The 22,396-nt window shown below is 42.5% G+C and overlaps 1 protein-coding gene and 1 long non-coding RNA gene across 2 annotated transcripts in view; one reads left to right on the forward strand and one right to left on the reverse strand.

Moving 5' to 3' along the window:
• Positions 1 to 924, forward strand: part of CAMK1D (calcium/calmodulin dependent protein kinase ID) — a 203,884-nt gene extending 202,960 nt beyond the window's left edge. The window contains exon 11 of the mRNA XM_081927849.1: positions 430 to 924. Within this exon, the coding sequence (XP_081783975.1) occupies positions 430 to 548 (119 nt within the window). The 3' untranslated portion in view covers positions 549 to 924. The remainder of the gene's footprint in view (positions 1 to 429) is intronic.
• Positions 925 to 996: 72 nt separating this feature from the next.
• Positions 997 to 6,317, reverse strand: LOC309379064. Its single transcript, XR_014172335.1, has 2 exons — positions 3,556 to 6,317; positions 997 to 3,144 (listed from the first exon to the last, which is right to left on the reverse strand). It is a non-coding gene; the product is annotated as an uncharacterized lncRNA (long non-coding RNA).
• Positions 6,318 to 22,396: the final 16,079 nt, after the last annotated feature.

Genomic DNA, 22,396 nt, shown 5'->3' on the forward strand with positions numbered 1-22,396 from the left:
TGAGAACAGAACTAAACTATATTATGTATTTGGGAGCTATCCCTGGAAATGGCAGCCCTGCGTCAAAATCTCCCACTCCCCATCTGTAACATCTAGTACAACTTTCCCAGTCCCTTGAAATTATTGCACTGTGCATTTTCCCATCCCCAGTCCACATCACTGGATCATGGAAGACAGGGAAATTCACAGGGTAATTAATGGCTTCAGAATGTGAGGTAAGTTATGCTAGACATTACAGAGCAGGGATGGCAAAACTGTAACTCAGGCATTTTTGGCAGTAGCCCTGTGTTCATCATAAAATTTAGTTTCTCCCTGAATGGGAGTGTAAATCTGGGTTTCCTTGTCTCTGCCCAACACTCAGACAACTACACCACACTAGCTCTTTGTTTTTTCCGTTGGTGGCTTCTGACTTTTGTTGCTCTCTTTCAGGTATGTCCCCTTCCACCCCCTGTAGTTTTGCGTCATCGGCTTCATCCGCGGTTTCTGCCGTAGGGGAGCGGAGACCGAGGCAGACCACAGTGACAACAGTGCATACAGGGACCAAGTGATCCAGACTGCTGCTGCCCCGCCCTCTGGAAGAGGTCAGAGGTGGGGGGAGTGCCCAGGCAGGCGTGGAGATGCAGGCAAGCCTTCTCCCGGGTGATTTCATCCTGCATTGCAAGCTCAGTGAAGGACTGGAAAGAAGGATTTTTTTAAATGGCCATATTTTATACTGCAATTCTGAAATGTTGCATTTATCACCAACTGCAATGACTCTGGGAGGGTGGGAAGGGTCAGATCTAACAGTATCTGGTGCTGAGTTAATGAATCTAGGAATGTTCTAATGGACACTCATGCTAGTTCCTCAATGATTTACTCTATTTTCAGTGTAGGTAACAGTATATGCTTTTTCATTAACTAAAGGTCTCAACTGGATTATTTAAATAGAGGTGATTTCTGAGCATTATCATTTTCTTCTTTTATTCTTCTCCATATTTCTATCTGTGTTGGTTTTGTTCAGGGGTAGAAAGCCTACACAATTTTGCATTAACCTTTCAGATCAAAAGGGTTTCAAATGCATATTATTCTTTATCTTAGTTCCTAACATTGGACTGCAAACTAGTCTGGATCTTTCAGTGATGTGAAAACTAACTGCTTTCTTCCACCTCATTTTGAGAAAAGGTTGGTTCCCTTCCCATCACATGGATGCTTACTCAGCAATGGTCTAATTCTGAGTTGGTGCTTATGAACTTGCAGCCAAGGCTGACATTTGAATATGAGAAAAAACAAAATAGTACGTTGGATTGGAGCAAAATGCCACTAGCCTGCCACTTCCTACTGGATTCTGACAGTCTCATAAAAGTTTCACCCAAGCAGTCCTACTTTACAGTATTGCTCTCTCTCTCTTGGTATATCTGCCTATGCCACCCCTGATTGGGTTGTTTTGTTTTTGAGAGGGACAGGATCAGCGAGGAAGTACAAACAGCCATGTGCATAATACCCACATGACAGTATACACAAATGTACATATTTGTTTTCCTATACCCATGTATGCATATATATGTAAAGTAGCTCTTAGTGTGGTGAACAAAGCCCATTTGGGATGCCTGGGTGAGTTGGAGCCGTCTCGCCTACGTTTCTAGCTGTGCTGAGAGTTTTGAACTCTCGTGTGACTGACAGGATGATGATGCTAGCACAGGTTGTCTCTCCTGGTGTAGTGAACGGTCTTGTGAATGCCCAGGCACTTCTGTAACATGTCTGGTAGATATTTTGGCTCAGTGTCTCCTGTAAAATCTTACCTAGGAAATGGTGAGTTACAATTCCTGATGTATGCTGGAGCATACACAAGACCACTTACTGCATATGAATTCTCATGCTGTGGCAGAACAGTTGTGCGAATTAGCCTTCACTACTGTAGCTTGCCACAAATGAGGCTTGCCAAAGCATTCTGAAAGGCTTCTGAAGGGAAGTGGTACTGTGGCTAGTCAATAGCACTGGGCATCAGCAATTCTCATTGAATTTGCTGTACTACTTGAAATAATGTGTTGTGTTTTGCAGTGTTTTGCACACTGAGAGCTTCTTTAGCTAATTCAGAGAAGTAGCAAAAGTTTGAGTAGCTTCCTTTCCCCACAGTTTCAAGTTTCATCTGAAGGCAATGTGATGTGCCTCTTCTTTTCAGAAATGTGTATGTGTTCTGCCTTTGCTCTAAGAATGTGTAACTCCTTCCTTATGTAGGGAGCAGAAGCCCAACAAATTTATGCTTCCTCTCTTTCCACGTGTCTGGAATGTCCAGTGCAACTTTTAAAATATAAGTGCACCAAAATATCGGGAACGGCCTTTGAAAGTTCTCCATTTTAAACATCTGTGGTTATCCGTCATGTGACAAAAGCACACTGTGAAATGGAGGGCTGCCTATGTGTATGTGGTTATTGTTCATGCATACTGCACCAAGGGCTGTAATTTGTGATTACAAGGAAGGAAAGGGCTGAGCTGAATGAGCAAGATCCCTTGGTAGGCAGGCGTTCACCCCAGCTGGTCATAACAAGAAAACTTGGTTCCCTGATTTAAAATCCCCAGTGAAGCTATTGTCCAAAGTACATTTTACAAATGCAGGCATCTGATCTGCTACAAACAAATAGGGCCACTCTTTCTTCTCTGCTATGGGATATCCTTACTACTTCCCTGTGTGTATAAGATACCGGTATACAGATTTTTAAACACCTGCCCAGTTCTGAGTGCATTAGGCTTCATTGGCAAATACCTTATAAATTCATTCCATGCTTCTCTGGTGACCCTCCTGCCACGTTTATGTCAATTGCAGTTCAGTGGCAGAAGAGATGCTTTGAAACCTTCATGCTTCAGGTCCTGTGCTTGGCATCTGGTTAAAGGATCTTCCAGAGAGCAGGACCACTGCACCAAGGCCTTTGGGCAGCTGCTGCCAGTCAGTGCAGAGGCCATTACTAGGCCAGAGGGACCAATGGTTTAAGAGTTTCCTATGCCAGATACCAGTCTGGTCTTCCTTGTACAGAACAGCAAGAATTGTCATGCTGCTCACAGCAAGCATTCAGCTTGTTAAGCATTCAAATTCTAATATCAGCCAGCCAGCTGCCATGGGTGCTCACAGACAGAGCGTGAAGATGGAAACCTTGCTGGTACTTAGTGATGCTCTGCATGAGAACAGAGGAAGTTCTTAGAAGACCTCTGAATGTATTCAACAGCAAATAAATATGTTGCAAAAGACTTTGACATATTCCCCCCTACCTGAAACTTTGAAGATGTCATTTTAGATCAGACTCCCTAAACAAGGAAGTCTAATAGAGTCAGCACAGACACCATATCACTTGAGCCCTATAAAGTTATTACCCATGACAGATTTCAGTGCTGGTTGTGTTCCTAATTTGGAGTGAGACATGGAGCCATTCCTGAACCAGTTTTCCCTACAGAAAAAATCAGCAACCACCATATTGTATTCTACTGTACACAGAAACATGGTCTGTTGACCTTACAGGAGTTTTCTAAAATTCACAAAAGAACATCTGACTTTTCCATTGTGGCTACTTAATGCTCAAGATATACCGTATCGCTTAGTAAATCCAACCACAGATAACACCAGCTGGCCTATAGCATCTTGGGAATCTGGTTCTTGATCAAGTCCCTTTTGCTCAAAGTGTAGGGTTGGGATTAAGGGAGAGAGAAAATTGCTTCCCCATATGCTGCATTGACCATACACAGTCCCAGTGTAAGAATTAAACTCAACAAACGCTCTATAGGCATTTCAGCTAAATACAGACAGAAGTACCACCTCCACTATCTACTGCCTCAGTCTTTACCACCTAAAACCCAAAGCCATGTATTACGGATTTAGAGCAAAGCAGGAGTGCAAAAGCCTGTGCGGTGTACCTGCTGCTGAGCTTAGAGTATTCTAGACTGCTGGTAGGGACTGGATGTTTGAACGCTTCTTTGCATAAAAACTTTCCCTGCATATACAAAATGAGTCTGTCCAGGAGATGGTTCAAGGGTATTCTTCAGGGCAGAGTATGAATGGAAATAAAGAAATATTGACATCCCTTCGACCCAGAATACCCAGCACGCTCTTGATCAGTGCACATGATATTGATGCTAATGATACGAGGGAAAGAGAAGGATGTTTGCCATGCTAGGAGTGGTGGCCTGATTCAAAAGGTACTTCAGTAAAACTTTCTAGATGGCATAAGCAAGTGAACCAGTATCAGGGTGCAATCCAGCCAGAGTTAAACACGGTTAAACCCCATGTATGTCAATGGGGAAATTGTGCAGGTACTTAAGTCTCTCCTATTGACATCAGTGGGACTGACATGTGCTTAACTTTGGCTGCATCATTTTGTAGACCTTTTCTCTCCCCTGCTTCTTTGCATTCAGAAAAGTAAAGGCTGTCCCTGTTTCCTTATAATCTGAGTAATGCATACAACCCTTTTTGTCCGAGTTATAGAACAAGTTTCTCTTACACTTTGAAATCTTGTGGCAACTAAGTGGCTTGCTTGTTTATTTTATCTAGAGAGAAACCTCATTGATGTTTCTGTTTTCTGTAGGTCAAAGCTAATTCAATTAAGGTTAAATCTTTATGGCACCAATTCTAAGTATCAGGATTCAAGCAGCTGAAATGTATTCCCTTTCTTTGTTTTGTCTTAGGATGCATACCTATGCAACAGAGTGATTTCATCCTTCACCTCCCAGGTTTTTAAAAAATAATCTAGTTTTAAAAGTTTTCTGGAAATGGGCAGTGTGAAAGCGTATGTTTACCAGCTCTATTTATGTCATTTATGTCATGGACACTAGCCAATATGTGCCCCGTACATTTATATGTGGTGAATGTGCATTTATCATTTATCCTTTTTCTGCTGGGAGGAGAAACAAATCTTTCCCCCCTGGCAAAACATGTTGAAAGCCAGTTTGGCCAGAGCCCACAATAACAGTGGGGGTGGGAGGAATGTACATTTGTCTTGTGGGCCGTGATGAATGTATCTGTCTCCAGCTCTCAGAAAATGCTAGATTTAGTCACAGCCACACACATGATTTGTTTTGGGTTTTATTTTAATTTTTCCCTAATAGAAAACATCTCCAAATGTTGGTAGGAGATCACTGCTGGATAGACAGTGACACCAAAATGAAACTGCATGAAACTGCTTTGCATGTTTTCAACTGAATGTTGTTTTTATGCTTCCCTTCCAAAGGTTTGCCTCTGTGTTAATACACATTCCAAAGTCCTAGGCTTCTATGTCTAAAATGCTATTTTGTAAAAACAATCTGGCTCCATGGCTCATTAACCATAACTTACTCCAGCTAAATGCAGAAGCTAATCTGTGAATGAAGCATGACAATGGCAAATAAGGTAATTTTTCCCCTCCTGTTTTGAACACTGTGGTTTCTAAAACAAGATCAGCTCTATAGAAAGACCTCTATCTATGCATTGGTCCATTGTGCCTGCAGAGTTGAGATGTCAGAAACAGAGTCCATCAAATATATTATTAAAACAAAAAGTAGCAGGAAATCTCATCTGCAAATTACAGCCACAGAATGTCACAAAAGTTCCATCACTCTGACTTTGCAAGTAGAAAGATACTCTGCCACATGATCCTCAAAGTGGTAGTCTCTTATTTGCGCTTGGGTCCTTGATTAAGGATCAGTAAAAGCAAATAAGTCGGCCAAAACACGTTTTGTCTGCTATTACCACTCTTCACTTGCAGTGCTCAAAAAAGAGATTATTTTATCGTTCTCCATCAGTTTGTGCAGCTGGATCCTTAGGTTCAGCAGGCCAGGCCTCACACAAACTGCATCTCTTCCTTGGTTGGTGCAAGAAGCAGAGATGCCAAAGCCAACAGACGGGATTCTTCAGCAGATATGGAAGGATTATCCCCAGGGTAGGAAGTTTGAAAGCGACTATTCAAGACTGAGATGTACATAGAGTGAAGCCATGCACACTTTGAATCCTTTCTCCAGGGAGCACTTGGCCTCCAAGGCTTGCACTTACTTAGCAGAATGTCTTATAACTCTGGGACCAGGCTGCTGCAAGAATTTGCATGCATGGAATAGTGAACAAAGGACTGGGCTGTTTTGCAAAGTTTCAAAGATCAGAATGTGTTTTCAATTAAGTGATTTCTGTTGCACTCTATGATATCTGGCTCATGTTTGTCCACAAAAGGCTCTCCAACATTTTCTCAGCTACAAGATTAACTCTTTGTCTCATATTTTGCCCACTGGAGTTCCACTTGTGTCATTTCTCTCTCATTACTCTCTTCTTTTTTGAGGCAAGTAAAATGAGCAACAACTTTGTGGTAATCCGGTCTGTGACTGTTGAAAATGTATAAGGGCTGAATTGCTTGTTCTGATTTTGGGCAAAGCTTCTACTACAAACTGTAACAAAATCTCAAAGCTAGGTTAACTAGCATGGCATCCCACAGAGAACTCTGGGAATTGTAGTCTTGTGAGAATCTGTGGATCTTATTTCTTTCATTGGCATGTAGCACCCATAATTAATATTGGAAAGTGAAATAACTGGAAGTGGGATGTCTGGTCATGATGGTTCCACAGATTTTAAACTGGTTTATATTCGCAATATAGACAGGCCCCAAAGGTTGATTCTCTGGACCACTCCGTATGTGACTGGCTGATTTGATTTTCCATCCTGCACTGGATATGGATATACTATGGATATTCAAAACCTTATTTCTTTTTGCAGTTATGCCTTTCCCAATACCAATGTGTTATATTCAAAAATGCTTACTAGCTAAGCAGGTACGTGATTTTGTGTTGATACAATTTTTTTATCATTCCCAAATTGCACATCATTGTGAATGTACACAACTGGCTTAAATATACATTGTTCCCAGTCCAAATATATGCAGACTTCTGGGGTTTATGCAGGGTGACAGGCTGCCAGTGTGATAAGAATAATCTGCTAATCTTGTTGATCTGCAGAAGTCAGGAATATTCACAGCATACCTACATCACAGAGAAACTGGTGGAACTGTTTCTCACAAGCATGAACTGCAAACTCTTCACCACCACCTTTTAAAATATGGGCTAAGTGGCAACCTACTCAAATTTATTATTTCTTTGTGAGCTTTTTTAGCTGAAGCTTTCAAAGTAGTGCACAGTAAAACTGATTAAAATAACATAAAAGTAAGAACGGATTTCAAATAAAGACAGCCCATGTGCAAAATCAGAAGTCAGCAGCGGCAGCCAATTCCCCAAAAACTAAGGGCTAACACTGAAAGATGCAAATTTTTGCCTGTGGAACTTGAGATGCAGCCAATATAAGAACATTTCAGCGCTTTGAAGTGGCAATTCAGAAGGCCAGTCTGGCCTCTGAATATCTTGGAACTTTAAAGCATGGGCCCCCTGGCTGTTCTTCAGTTTGGGGGGTTGGCGGGGTCTCATAGGGGGGCTTGTGATGTGTGCTTGTGAAAAAGGATTGAAGTAACTGAAGTCAAAACATGCATATTGCATTGCAATCTAATCTTGGGGGGGGGGGTGAGGTGGGCTGAATAACCTCTATACACAGTTGGTCATGTGCATTGACCTTAAGAACTCCTTTAGGACTAGGTGGAAGTATTTTGGAAAGCTCCCAGCAGTGTTATCATCACATATCAACATAGCCTCACAAACCATGATATTGTGCAGTTTGACACCAGTGTTGCTGGCAAATAACATGATTGCTGATTTCAACTGGTCATTAGGTTACATCTAGGGATGTACTTTAATCATTAGACATGTTGGTAAACTCAGTGGAGTAAGAGATAATTCATTCAGTACTTTAAAGAAAGCAACAATATTAGTTTACAACATTTCTTCTTTCTGTGCCCTCTCCTCCTGTTCTTACAACATGTAATCCTAACTCGGTACCTGGGAGTAAGCCTCACTGAGTTCAACAGGGCTTACTTCTGAGTAGACATGGTTAGGATTGCAGCCTTCATTAAGAGAGGCTTCTCAAGTTTGTACAATCCAGCCAAACAGAGCATTTTCAAGCCCCACTAATTTCAGCTGAAAGCATTTAAGAATGTATTTAAATCCTCCATTGAGATTAATGAGATTTTAAAGTGCTTTGCTTTGGATAGATCATGCCGCAGTCTGACACTGCATGAAGTAGCATGTCCAGTGCTTTAAGTGAACTTGCAGCAGAATCCCATGCATGTGAACCAAACTTAACAAAATTAAATTCATGGAACTTACTCCCCCATGTGTGTGTACAGGGTTACAGCCTTAAACATGCTGGACTTTGTCGGATGACAGCATTTTTCTCCTGATCTGGCAAGAGATGTCCACATGTGGAAGTTGCCTTGTGCACATGGGTGATATGAAGATGTGCATCGCTGTTGCAATGCACCTCCAAGCCCTGCCCAGCTGCTTGGGTGCTTCTCCTAATGTGCATAAGAATGCACATCTGCATAGCTACTCACTGTAACACATGACTCATTGTTTGCAACTGGAGCTGGATTAGGAATAGTGTTTCTAATTGGGAATCAGCATTTCATGCAAAGTAGTCGTTCGTTTTAGCTTTTTAAAAGCTCAGTTTAATCAGAGGAAAAAACCTGGAAATATTCCTCAAGCAGCACTTATGGCAAAACATCTCTTTATTAATATTATTTTTTTTAAAGAAAAAAACAAAGATGCAAGCATGTTTTATAAAATAAAATTTTAATAAAGCATAACAATTTAATCCAGGAATGTCAGTGTGCCTAATATAATAAGTCTTGTGATGGGTTCAATTTCATAACACCGTCCTTGTTCCAAGAGAAGGAGAATTGTGTATTTACTCAATGCATGTAAGAAGACATTGCAAAATGTTAAACCTGCGTAAGGAGTTTGCGATGCTGCAAATTGTTAATGGGGCTACTGTTGCAAATTATTCTCTGCCTTGACAATCATGTATACATATCAAGATTTCTATCATAATGATAATTTAAGGGATATTAAGAATGGTTTCCTCCAATAAATCCAATTTAAAACACTTTATAATGAGACATTTATTTCTGGATTTACTATGCATGTGTGTGAGACAGAGAAGATGGGGAGGACTTGTTGACGCGTTTGGTGAATGTTTATCCTGCTTTTTGCCAGTCAAAGCCTTCAGAGTATATCACAGCATTATAAAATAGGCAAATAAAAATGTAAGAAACATGCCTTACAAAAGCAGGAGATTACTAACTTTCACTCACCCCTGCAATTTACAGCTCAAGGACTTGGCTGAAGAAATATAGTATGGATGACCATCTGAAGCATCAACTGAGGGCCTGTCCCACTGCTTTCCCCCAGGGGAAAAAACACTGGATCAGCAAAAACAGCAATTGGGTTTTCTGCAGATTGCTGTTTCTCCGATTTAGAACTAAACAGCAGATTTTCCCAAAAGCTTCTCCACTGCAAATTCTTCCCGCTAACCCAACTTAAATAGAAGTTGACACTGGACTATAAAGACACAGGGTTGAAGAGGAGTTATCATTCTGTCCTCATTATAAAAATCTGAGCCACTTACTACTCACTAGGTTTGGGTGCAACAATATCAATCCCACAATTTTAAGGTGGCTTGGTTATATTGCTGTGCCCACACCTTGAACCAAAATATGTCTGAAGTGATTCTTTGACTGAACAGGAATCATTTTATTCTCTTGAGCAATTTGCCTTCATGCCTCACATTTTACTCGCTGTAGCAGCCAAATCTTTCTTAATTTTTGTCTTAATTATGCTTGGGGAGGCTCAAATTATTTGTCTTGTCTCTGACAGCAGGTGACCTGGAATTCCTGTGAGGACATTTGTGTTTTTAAGGCAATAACAACTGTTCCTCAAGACACTACTATGTTACTACTATTAAGGCTGCAAGCCTAAATCATTGGACTGATCAGTTCTGTCAGAAGTAACCACTGAATCCAGTCAGACTAGCTACCAAGTGCCTGTGTGTAGGATTGCAACCTCAATTATTTTGTGAGCCTACTTGCACTTAGAAGCTTGACTGGAAACATTAAATACCTCTCTAATAAAGGAAGAACATACAAGAGTACATAATAAAAATAAATTGAATAAATGGTAACAGAAGTGGCATAATTGAGGGTTGCCAAGTACAATGGAGGACTGTTGTTGCAACCCCATGTTTAACTGCTTCTCCCAGGTGCCTGGGAGAGAAATGATTTCAGTGTACTCCAGCAAGACAAGTCTTATGTTCTGTCTTTTGCCAGATCGTTTTTATTGATTTTCAAAATTTTAACAAATCAGACACAAATTAAAACAAATTTAATACAATTTTTCCAAAAATTGAATTCTTGCCCCCCATCCTCAATATGTTCACAATTTCCTCTTGCTACATTACTTTCCCTGTTATTTCTAATTCACATTCCATTCCCTAGAATTAACCTTATATTACTTTTTTTTTACTTATCCTTCTATCTATTTGCCCATTCCTGCACATACGATATTTTAACATTTCCATTATCTACATGAGGTGCTCATCAAATTGTCAATGCACAATTGATCAATAATTATTATTTCTAAAATAAATTTCCTTTCCTTCCTTCTGTGTGTATAAAAACCTAATAGTTCACTTTCTTTAGATGTTTTCTCTTTATTTCTTAAATGCACAGTCCACTTTGCCCAAGATTCTTCCTGTCCAAATCCTCTTTAATTGTCAGTCCACGTATCTCCTCTCACCGCTTATAACCTATTGTCCAATTTAAAATAGGAGTTTCAAGGATGACCACCTGGCTCAAGGTGTTTCCCCCATAACAACTAGCCCATCATGTCAGGGAAAGGCAGACTGTATTTCCTTGAGAACTTGGGCAATTCAAATTTCCAAGGTTGCCTCTATATGGATAAATCTTCTTCCTGGCCCGCTTGCCATTCTTGTTCTTCTTGTTCCTGATGTTACAATAAATCCTTTTGAGCTGAATCTTGGTCTTGGGTCATGCCAGAACCCATCTACATTTCCAATGTCATGTCATGAATAAGTGAACCTGCAAAACCTTTACTGCTATTTAAAAAGAATGGAATTCATATGGAATACTCCCACTGTTTGGGTGCATATATGTGTTTCTGTGTAAGAACAATGCTATATTGTCCATTGTTCTGCCCCTTACATGTATATAATGAAGTTTAAATAATTCTGTCAGCTTTTCCGACTTATTGTCCCTAAACAACTGTGGAACAATTTTGGGCTATTGTGGCAACACATGAACAAAAGGCTCTGTACAGAATCAAGGGCCAAAGAGAGAAGGCTGCTTGCAGTCCCTGACCACAGTGCCATCTGTGATTGATATCAGTTTTACCAGTTAATTAGACAGCAAACCTGCCAGTCTGATATTTCAGTTTCCCCAGGACAAGCTGCATTTTTCCAATCACAGCCTTAAAAAGAACTCAAAGTTCTATCCCACAACTGGCAAGTGTAAGCTTTTGTGGTCAGTGGATGGTCCTTATTCAAACAGAGTGAAAATGGTTCCCCACAAACCACAGTTTCCTGCATATTGGAAAGAGAAGTCTTCTTGAAGAAGAGAAAGACAAAATGAGACAAACTGATGCTCCAGGTAAGCACATTGTGCCTCATTCAACCACAGCAGATGGACATTATTTTCTATCTTTACAATATGAGCAAACCAGATGCCTAGAGGCACAGGGCCTTCTCGGCAGTGGCACCTCCCTGTGGAACGCCCTACCATCAGATGTCAAGGAGATAAAGAACTACAGAACATTTTATATTTACTGTAAGCTGCCCAGAGTGGCTGGGGAACCCCAGCTAGATGGGTAGGGAATAATAATAATAATAATAATAATAATAATAATAATAATAATAATAATAATGGTGGTCAGAGTTTTCAGCATTCTGTTCTGTAGCAGTTTCTGTACCTTTGTCCTAATGAATCAGATTCTGCAACCATGGCAGCCAAACTCTGTGTCAAAGTGACTTCTATAAATGGAAAATAAATTGTTGTGCTTTTCCATCACTTTACATTATTTGCTTCAGTTTGCATAGTTTCACTATTTGTGTTTTGATAGGGACAAATTTTGGAGAGTATTTGTGGGTTTTTTATGGTGAAAAAACTGGGACAGAAGAGTTGGAAATGGGAAGGGATATTCAACGATGGGAGTGTTTGATAGTTTTGCTATGTATTACTCATCCTTCCAACTTATTATTTTCAATGAAAGCTGCCCAGATGCTTACAAGTTTTTTGAAGAAACAGAGCAGGCTAGGAAAACCATTGTTCTCAGGGGTCAGCGTTAGCATATTCTTATTTAGCTAGATAACTGGGACCCCTGGGCGGAAGAAAGATGGGGGTGAATGCAGAGTTTTAGAGAATAAGAGCTTTACTGAGGTAAAATAAACTTCTTCATAAACAACATGCTTCCAAATAGTTTGACTGAGATTCCATACTGACTCTGCTCACACCTGAGGCAGACGGACTCTGAAATCTTACAGAGAACAGAGAGGAAATGGCGGCCGAGTCCCCTGCCAGAGTGACTCCCCAGTTAGCCGTCAGGCCTGGAGAACTTGACTAGGCAGCCCCAATGACTGTGCCTGCGTGGCTGCTTCTGCCACAAGACAGGGAAGGAGAAGCCGCAGGAAGGCAATGAAGGAAAAATGAAAGCGGCAACCATCAGATAAGAGTTTGAGACTCAGAGGAAAGTTCCAAGTGAGTCTGTATTTTCGCAGAAGGGTCGTTTTCTGAGGGTCTAGGACAGGATGCCCAACTCTTCCCTAACCCATTAGCCAGTGTCTGTAGGTGAGGATTTTGGTGAAAAAACTCTGAATAGTTCATTAGTTTGCACAAACGGCGTGTACCAGATGCACGGTGGTGTGGCAGACTTAGAGGGCACACCAGTCAAGAGGCTGGACAAGATTTTATTTTCTCTCTTCAACAAGAACAGAGCAGCTACAGGAAACACTTGATTCCACCCAGATAAAATCAAGTTCAGGGCTACCCAGTGACTAGACTGTACAGGCAGCTCCCCATTTACACATGTTCGAGTCATGCGCAACCAAACACATGCACATCCTCTCAAACTCCAAAGTAGCAAGAAAATGGCAAAAACTGCATGAAGACATGAGCCTTTGCACTGACCTTTAAGGCCTGTGGAGAGTTGGGGTTTGAGCAAGGAAGTTTGGCAGGAGCAGTTGTGGCAGAATTGGGTAGATTTTGGGCATAGCTTTGTTGGACAAATTTGCCCCAGGGATCTTCCCCAGAGGGAATCAACACCAAGATCAGACAAAACCACAAGTTGTTTATTCAGGAAACTGCGCTGGGCGGACACTCCCCAGCTCATGCTGCAAAGAGGGAGGGTCCCGGTCCTGTTTCCAGCATAGATACTTTATACTAGTGGCACACGTGCCAGAGGGCGCACTCGGTGCCCTCTCTGGCCACGCACACCGTCACCCCAGCACAGAGCCGGCAGACGGCGAGGGCTCAGCTCCACTTGGGCAGCTGAGCAGCCGCCTTCCTCCTGAGGCTTTACACACCCTCCGGCCATTGGGAGGCGTGGGCAGGGCGTGGCACGCGGGAGCTGGCAGGGGAGGATGGCATTGCTGGCGAGCTTCAAGAAGCCCCTTTGTTCCAGCGCCGGGTAGCCAGGCAGGGCCGCCTCCGCCCCATCCACAACGGGCACCCTGCGCAGGGGCCGGTTAGAGCTGGGCAAAGGAGCTGGGGAAACACTGTTGGAAGTCACTTTCTCTAAAAGCAGCTCTAGCTGCTGCAAAAACAAGTATTTTAGCCTAACGGGGAAGATGAGTATCTCATAGATAAGACAAACCCAATCTTGTGGTGGTGATGTCCAAACGTATTAACTACACTTACCTTCATGAAGGCAGACAACGGTGCTGAGAATGGGTAATTGTTAGGTTAATGAACAGCAAAAAGATCTCTATGCTTCTTCTCTTTGAATGCAAACACTGAGAGAGCTTGCCTAGACTTCACACAAATTCCCCAGATGCAATGCAAAATGGTAACCAGGTACTTCTTTCTTTAGGGCTAAATAGGAGTCAGAGTAGTGGCAGCTGTTGTGTATTGAGTCAAAGGATTTTATATCTGTATTATTATTGTCTGTATTTGCATTAGGGTAAAGTAACTGCCTTTTGGTTCCAGAGGGTACAGCTACTATTGGTTCATTTAAGCTGCTGTATTTGGATCCTCTGTCTTATTGGTTTCCTCCAAAAGGCAGGACTGTGATTGCCTGATATTGTTCCCTCCAAAATGTATCCTTTCTAGCTTGTTCCCTGTCCCTATAAATGTAGCTCTCCCCTCCTCAGGCCCCAGTCTTGTTTGCTTGAATAAAGAAGTGTTACTAGAGAACTGTCTCCAGCATATTATGTCAAGAGAGCTGAAATCACAAACCCCACGTCACAACAGCAGCTACTGCAGATTATGCACCAATTCAGCTTAAATTGCCGTCTTGGCACTTTGCGATAAATAAGTGGGTTTTGGGTTGCAGTTTGGGCACTGGTCTCTAAAAGGTTTGCCATTGCTGCTTTATACCCTAAAGCCCGTCCGAATTTCCCTCCTTCCATCTCCTATTGGTTAGGAAATTGCAGTTTACAGACTTCCGCCTATTTCATATTCTCCCCGTGATATGTACCCCCACCATTACATACATCACATCTTGATGATAATTAGCTGTATCTCCACCAGGGGTGGTTTGCCTACTAGTTACAGCCCTTTTAAGCATGCACAATAGCTCTCTTAACTGCTCTCCTCCATTTTTCCTCATGATTCTGAGTCACCCACAAGCTGTAGGCTGCTCTCAGCGAATTCTATATTTGTTACCACAAGTTTCCTCTGTCCTTGCAAAGCAAGCAGTCTTGCAAGCAAGCAGTCTCTCAAGCCATTACCACAGCAAAGTGAGACCTGGTTATTTCTTCACAATGCAAGCGGATACAACAGCAGAGCGAGGCATGCTAAGCTTTTTCTTACCCATTTATCCCACAAGCTTGGAGGAGGTAGAATCATAGAGTTGGAAGAGACCACAAGGGCCATCGAGTCCAACCCCCTGCCAAGCAGGAAACACCATCAGAGCACTCCTGACATATGGTTGTCAAGCCTCTGCTTAAAGACCTCCAAAGAAGGAGACTCCACCACACTCCTTGGCAGCAAATTCCACTGTCAAACAGCTCTTACTGTCAGGAAGTTCTTCCTAATGTTTAGGTGGAATCTTTGGAATCTTAGGTTTTGGAGTTTTTGAGAATAATTTATTTAGGAGTGAGAAGTAAAAGTTCTGTTGTGTGTTTTCAGGTGGTGTGGGTCCCATCTGTTTTGTGTGTGAGCTCTTCAAAATCAAAAGTATTCTGTGCTCCAGCTTGTATATTCTTGCTGCCTGCACACCCAAACCCAGATGAGGTTGCACCTTGCTGCAAAGACAGATGTCCGTCTTATCATCATCATCGTCGTCGTCGTCATTTTTTATTTTTATGCCGACCTTTCCACAGTTAAAAAAACAATGCTCAAGGCGACTTACTGCATAACAAGATTTACGTAATTATAAAAGTCATAAACAATAAATAAACCACATTTTTAAAAAAATGCACAACCAAATGGGGAGCAATTTCCACATAAATCTAAAATTAAGTATATAGCAGTAATATCACAGTTTAAAATGACATAGGTAAAAAATAACAGCAATTTAAACAAAACAAAACAAAACAAAACGGAGCCCTCTCTGCCCAACAGCAGCAGCAGCAGCAGCCCTTTATAGAGCCCATCAGGCCCCGGCATGGCCAGGTGGTGAGTGGCAGGACTGGAGCCCTTGGACGCTGAGCAGGGGGTCTTAATGTGCTTATGTTTATTTTCTGCATGTAACTAAGACTGCAACAGGGTTAAAGAAGGAGTATTGTTAGAAAAATATGAAACCAAAGGAAAATCTCCAGTTAATTAAAATGAAAAGAGATTATCATGCACTGAGGACAAAACAGGATTCCAGTCTCAGAGATTTACAGCATAAAAGGTCATCTGATTATTATTATTATGATTTTGGAAAATTCCTACCCACAGTAGTTTTATGTGTGTAAGACACTCAGTGTAATTTGATGGGAAATTCCCAATAACCTCATGTTATATGATCTGAATTCTGTCAATTGAACAAGGTACTAAGTACCTGCTTAACCTGAAATGCTTGCTTTTCTTGATTAAGTTAATTAATTAAGTTGACTAAGTTTTCTTGATTAAGTTAAGTGCATGTTCTAAATAGAAGTCATCTTTCAAATTTCTTACTCATCTTTCAAATTTCTGACCTTATAGCCTCTTTCAGGGATCAGGAACCATCAATATGCTTTCTTTTGGTTTTGTGACCCAAATCAAATAAGAACTGCAGCTTTTCTTCAGTATAAACATGCAATTTATGTCATTTTTACTATCATATTTTCATTGCATGTTTTTGTGTGTGTGTGTGTGTGTGTGTGTGTGTGTGAGAGAGAGAGAGAGAGAGAGAGAGAGAGAGAGAGAGAGAGAGAGAGAGAGAGAGAGAGAGAGAGAGAGCTCTGTGGCACTCCTTACTACTACATTTTAGCTCTTAAAAGCCTATCTTGGCATTAAACAGTAGATAGATTATTTTACAATGATGATGATGATACACTGGAAGCCAAAAAAACCCAAAAATAAATTAAGACAGGCCCTTCCCCAAGGAACCTACTGTCTACAGTGGGAACAAAAAGGAAAGAAAAAAATTGTATTGGCTTTCCAGATTGCATATATGTTTTCAAAGCCACTTTTACCAATTTAGAACATCTGGGAGTCTTTATCCTTAGACCTTGTTGCAGTTGGGATGAAGACTGGATGGCATATAGATCAAAGACTGCATCAAACTGGTGGGTATTGAGAAAGCATTTAGTAGAATCCTAGAACTGTAGTGCTGTAAGGGTCATCTGGTCAAACCCCCTGCAGAGCAGGACCACAGCTAAAGAAATCCTGACAGATGACCATCCAGCCTCTCTTGAGGAAATTGCTGGCATGTGGGGCGGGAAGGGGGGAAAGGTAGTCATTTTAAGTCTCTTAAGGCAGTTAATTTTAAGAGACCAGTTAAGGCAGTGGCTGGAAGGGATGCAGGTGGTGCTGTGGTCTAAACCACTGAGCCTCTTGGGCTTGCTGATCAGAAGGTTGGCGGTTCAAATCCCTGTGACGGGGTGAGCTCCCGTTGCTCGGTCCCTGTTCCTGCCAACATAGCAGTTCAAAAGCACGTCAACGTGCAAGTAGATAAAAAGGTACCGCTTTGGCAGGAAGGTAAACGGTATTTCCATGCGCTGCTCTGGTTTCGCCAGAAGCAGCTTAGTCATGCTGGTCACATGACCCGGATGCTGTATGCCGGCTCCCTTGGCAAGTAAAGCGAGATGAGCGCCGCAACCCCAGAGTCGTCCGCAACTGGACTTAATGGTCAGGGATCCCTTTATGTAACCCAAAAATCTTTACTAAAAACAATTTTTAAAAATTACCCCTTAAAAAAAATTACCAGTGGTAAAAGTGAAGGACCCCTGGACAGTTAAGTCCAGTCAAACTTGACTATGCAGGTTGCGGCGCTCATCTCGCTTTCAGGCCAAGGGAGCTGGCGTTTGTCCACAGACAGCTTTCCGGGTCATGTGGCCAGCATGACCAAACCGCTTCTGGCACAAGAGAACACCATGATGGAAACCGGAGCACATGGAAACGCCAGTTACCTTCCCACCGGAGCGGTACCTATTTATCTACTTGCACTGCTGTGTTTTTTAACTGCTAGGTTGGCAGGAGCTGGGACAGAGCAATGGGAGCACACCCCATCACGTGGATTTAAACCACTGACCTTCTGATTGGCAAGCCCAAGGGGCTCAGTGGCTTAGACCACAGCGCCATCTGCTTCCATTTAAACGTCCAGGGGTCCTTTAACTTCACCTAATCATCAATGACCCTACACGAGCAACAAGTCAAACAGAGATGAATAGTCAGTGGCGTAGCGTGGGTTGTCAGCACCCAGGGCAAGGCAAGTAATTTGTGCCCCCTAACCCGTGGATTTGCGCCCCCTAACCCCCAGATGTTGCGCCCGGTGCGGCCACCCCCCTGCACCCCCCACGCTACGCCACTGTGAATAGTTGTTATTTATATTATGAGACAAAGAATATGAGTTTCATCTAGTTTTGTTCATCTTATCCCCATCATAGCAGTTGTTTCAAAAGGTCAGTCAAGATGCCATTAGGGATTATTCATAATTCCTCAAGTTTCAAAAATACCGTATTTTTTGCACCATAACACTCACTTTTTTCCTCCTAGAAAGTAAGGGGAAATGTCTGTGCGTGTTATGGAGGAAATGCCTACGGGTGGCATGCCTACAGATTTTCCTCCTTTAAAAACTATGTGCGTGTTATGGTCGGGTGCGTGTTATAGAGCGAAAAATACGGTAATTCACCTGATTCCCAGAATTTGCTTTTGGGTGCCAAATCTGATTGTCCACAAATAAAAGATCTTCAATGAGACATCAGTACTTACCTTCCTGTGCAAGGCAATCTCAGCAGCAGGCTCAGTTTACAGGATTATGCCTCATGCTAGAAGTCCCACTGATTTCCATGGAATCTGTGTGAGTAAATCTGCAGAGGGTTATAATTTTCCTGTTCTCTCTCACACTGGAAGTGAAAGAGAGTACATAATACTTCTGGGACCAGAACTGCAGGAAATACCAAAGAGGGCAGGATCCCTTACCACTTTTAGGCTGACATGCCATATTACCAGAGTAGCATTGCTGTTTTCACTTAGCTGGATTCCACACAACTGCAGGAATTTTGAACAGCTGAGTCATGTGGGAACACGGTGAGAACAGGAGGCTTAACTCACTCGATGGGCGCTTGGCCTGATCCAGCGGGGAATGTGTGAATGTGTCACCTGTTAAGTACCTGCCATTCTGCTGTTAAAGAGGAGTACTGTCAGAATAAATAATGGCAACTCTAGTGAATCACTGGATCCCAGTTTAAACCTTACAGGAACACAGGAAACATTTTATGATCTGACATGCCAGCACCTGAGGAGAAAAAAATTTAAACACGTAGCGAAGTTCCAAAAAATAGACCAGAGGCAATTGTACTTCATCCAGCAGAGCTTTTACTGGTGCTGAAGGCAAATGAGCATAATGGTCACAAATCCAATACATTCAGGAACACTAGAGCAAAGAGAGATAGAAAACAGAAAGTGAGAAAAACCCAGGCTCCTCCTGGTCTTATTATAGTAAGTATGACCTTGACAAAAAGATAACAGAAGCTGTTTAAACCAGCTGTACTCAGCTTTCCAGAAGAAATAATCCAAACATCAGAAACCTTCTTCCTGCTTCTTTCACATAGAAAGAAAACTTTCTAGAACCATCTTGAACTAAGCAGAACAGGAAAGATCTCTACACATCAGATCAATTCTTTCTGTATTAAGAAATGCAAACTGACAAGATCACCATCTCATAGCTTAGTCCTGCCTCTACCTGTGGGAAAATCTGCAGTGAAAATGACAATTATGTTTGCTAAATAAGCATATGAAGGGGTTAAGGCTTCACAGAGTTCCTGCTTCCAAGAGAAGATGTAGAGGGTATGACATTACACATGTCTACTCTCTGTGGTGGGAAATAGGACAGCGGATCTTAGTCCTTTCTCCTTCCTTCTTGCCTCACTGTCTGCCTTTCTTTCAAGCCAGCAATGTGAGCAGATATACATGGCTGGGCTCTGCTTAGCACCCAGACTCCGTTTTTGAAACTACTTTTGTATTTTGTAAGAAACATTTTCACCTAAATACTACTTAGAAGTACTTAGCAGTAAAATGTAAGTGAACCTTTTAATTTTTACTAAAGCATGTGGTTTATTCTTAGCAATGGGTCCAAACAAGGGAAAGGTCAGCAGACCACAAACAAATAAACAGGGATAAAAGGTGTTCTTGCCTAATTCCTAGCTTCCAGTATGCTGCAAAAGTGCCCAAATGATTCCACTCTGCTAAAAGGGGCTTCACAGCCTGATAACACTTGTATTTCTCCCACACACTTGGGACAGGAGGTGTCAGGGTTTCAGGGAGAGAAGAGCAGATGGGGGAGGAGACAGAGAGCGAGGGGGAAGAATCCCAGAGAGATGAGGAGGAGGATGACGATGACCAAAGGTCGTCCATGAGTCTGTCCAGTGAGTCAGAGGACTCCCAAAAGGGGCCCCCCCTGGTCAGACCAAAGGGAGGCCAAGGGGGAAGCAGTGAGGAGCAGGGGAGCGAAGGGAGAAGCCCCAGTAGGAGTTGGACACAGGAGCCGGCTTCTCAGCCGGAACGGAGTGAAGGGGGTGGAGTTACCAGTGTGTCAGAGGGAGCAGAGCAAGAAGGAGACAGGGGAAGGAGATCGGAGCAGGGCGCTCAGCCGGAAGGGGTGGAGAGTAGCACCGGGAGCAGTGTAGCGGTCGAGAGAAAGGTCAGAAGCAACGTACGCGCGCCAAGTTCAAATGTAGAGGCGCGCGGAAGTGAGGAGAGCCCTGGGGAGGAGCCCGGCCCCAAAGCGAGAAGGAGGGGGGCAGAGGCGTCAGAGGATTCAGCCTCGGGCGAGTCCCGGCGAGGGGGAACCCAGGGGGGCAGAAAGACCCTGCGGAAAAGGAAGGAGAGGAAGAGGTGGTCCAGCACAAGCCTCTTAAATTGGTGTAGAGGCGGGACGGATTCAGAGGGTACTTCAGCGGTCTAACGTTACAGACGTAGAGTCACAAAGATGGAATGTAAATGGAGCAATGATCTTCAATAAAGACTTCTTGTAAATAAACTGGATCGGATTTGGGTCTCTTGTGAGCTGGGACCAGACGGGTGGCTCTGACAGGAGGTTTAAATGTTAATTGACAGGTTTAATCCTCCATCCATCGCCATCATCATACTGACAGGTGGAAACTCTCCAAGGTTCATGATGGAAGACCTTCCCTGAAGGTTGAACCTGGACCTTCTGCATGCAAAATAGGTGCTCTCCCACTGAGCCACAACACTCTCCAAGGCCAGTGAGATTTTTACACTCTCACATTCCTCTATTCATTTTGACAAGCACAGGCATTGTACTAGACTCCAGCAGGTCTTTTGGATAAGTCAGATCAGCCTACAGGAGCAATCATCTGAAGGAGATTCCTAGAGCCACTTTGTACACAGGGTTGCCTTTAGCGTTTCACATAGATCCGGAAGGTTGAAGTCAAGAAGAGATGACTGTGAAATGTTTTGCAATGGGACCACAGTAATTAGATTCATATTTCCTGCAGTTATTGCCTTAACTTGCAGACGCTTGTCATTTAGTTAATTAGTATGATTCACTAGAATATCTAAGGAAGCATGAACCGAAGTGATTCAGCGGGAGGGAATTTTGTGGCATGACATCTACTTCAGGAATGCATTCTATGGAGTAGCACAGACATAACAGAGGGAAGTTTATTTTTCAAGCTCACAAATCAACTCTAAATGCATCCAGGGTAGAAAGTGGAAAATCAGCATTAGCCATAAGTAGTACAAAAATGTCTGAGGAGCAATGCAGATTATGTGGAGCTGCCACAATGTGTTTGGCCAAGACTTCTAGTTTCTGGAACAGAACCAATCAGATGTAATCAGAGATCCCATGGGGAAGGTTGAAGATGGACTTCTTCTATCCATACCTTAGCTTACATTCCCTGCCTCCGTGTGCTATTGTGTCCCTACAATGTAGGCCTACCTCACAGGCCTACCTAACAATCACAACAAACGCAACAAAAATGGAGCTCTTTAAATATGGAGAACGAATTAGTCCTTGAAATCCTACTAAATCCCACCAACTCTCTCAACAGATGGCCTGGGCAAATGAAGCTTTCTATGTTGTTGAACTGGGACAGAGAAGTCAGGAAACCTGGAGAGTGTGGTAATGAATGAATTGCATGGTAGCCTAGCAATATTGGAAAGTCAATGGTAGGAGAAGTGCTATTAACAAAGTTTCAGACAAGAAGCATATGGCACAAGTGTGCTCTGTTATGTTGGGGGGACGTGCAACAGATTTTCACCAGAGCCTCATGTCTTTACTCTGAAAAAAGTGGCCTCGGGCACAAAGGGAAATAGCTTTGGTCCTTTGTTATCCAAGAAACCTCTCCTGGGAGCTTCAGGAAGGAAAACAACTTGGTACCTGTAGAATGATAATGAAATGCGTAACATTTCTCTGAGGCTTGAAAACCATACCTTCGAACATATTATTATTTATAGCCTGCTCCTCTGATTGAGCCATGATCCTCCCCCTGTACTGCTACTAGTGAAATTAGGGTTTTAGTTTATACAGAACTGACTTATATTGGAGCGTCATATGAAAAAGGCTTGAAAATGTATGTGACCCCTCACCCCTATCTATTGGGAGGAATAATTCTTCTCATTGTCTTCTCTCGATTTTAAACTAGTGAGGAGTGCCCGGCGCAGCCCAGGATTTTTTAGAAACAAAAAATATATATATTGTGATTTTTAAATGGATA

The sequence above is a fragment of the Podarcis melisellensis genome, assembly GCF_964234715.1.
Source record: "Podarcis melisellensis genome assembly, chromosome: 10".
NCBI lineage: Eukaryota > Metazoa > Chordata > Lepidosauria > Squamata > Lacertidae > Podarcis > Podarcis melisellensis.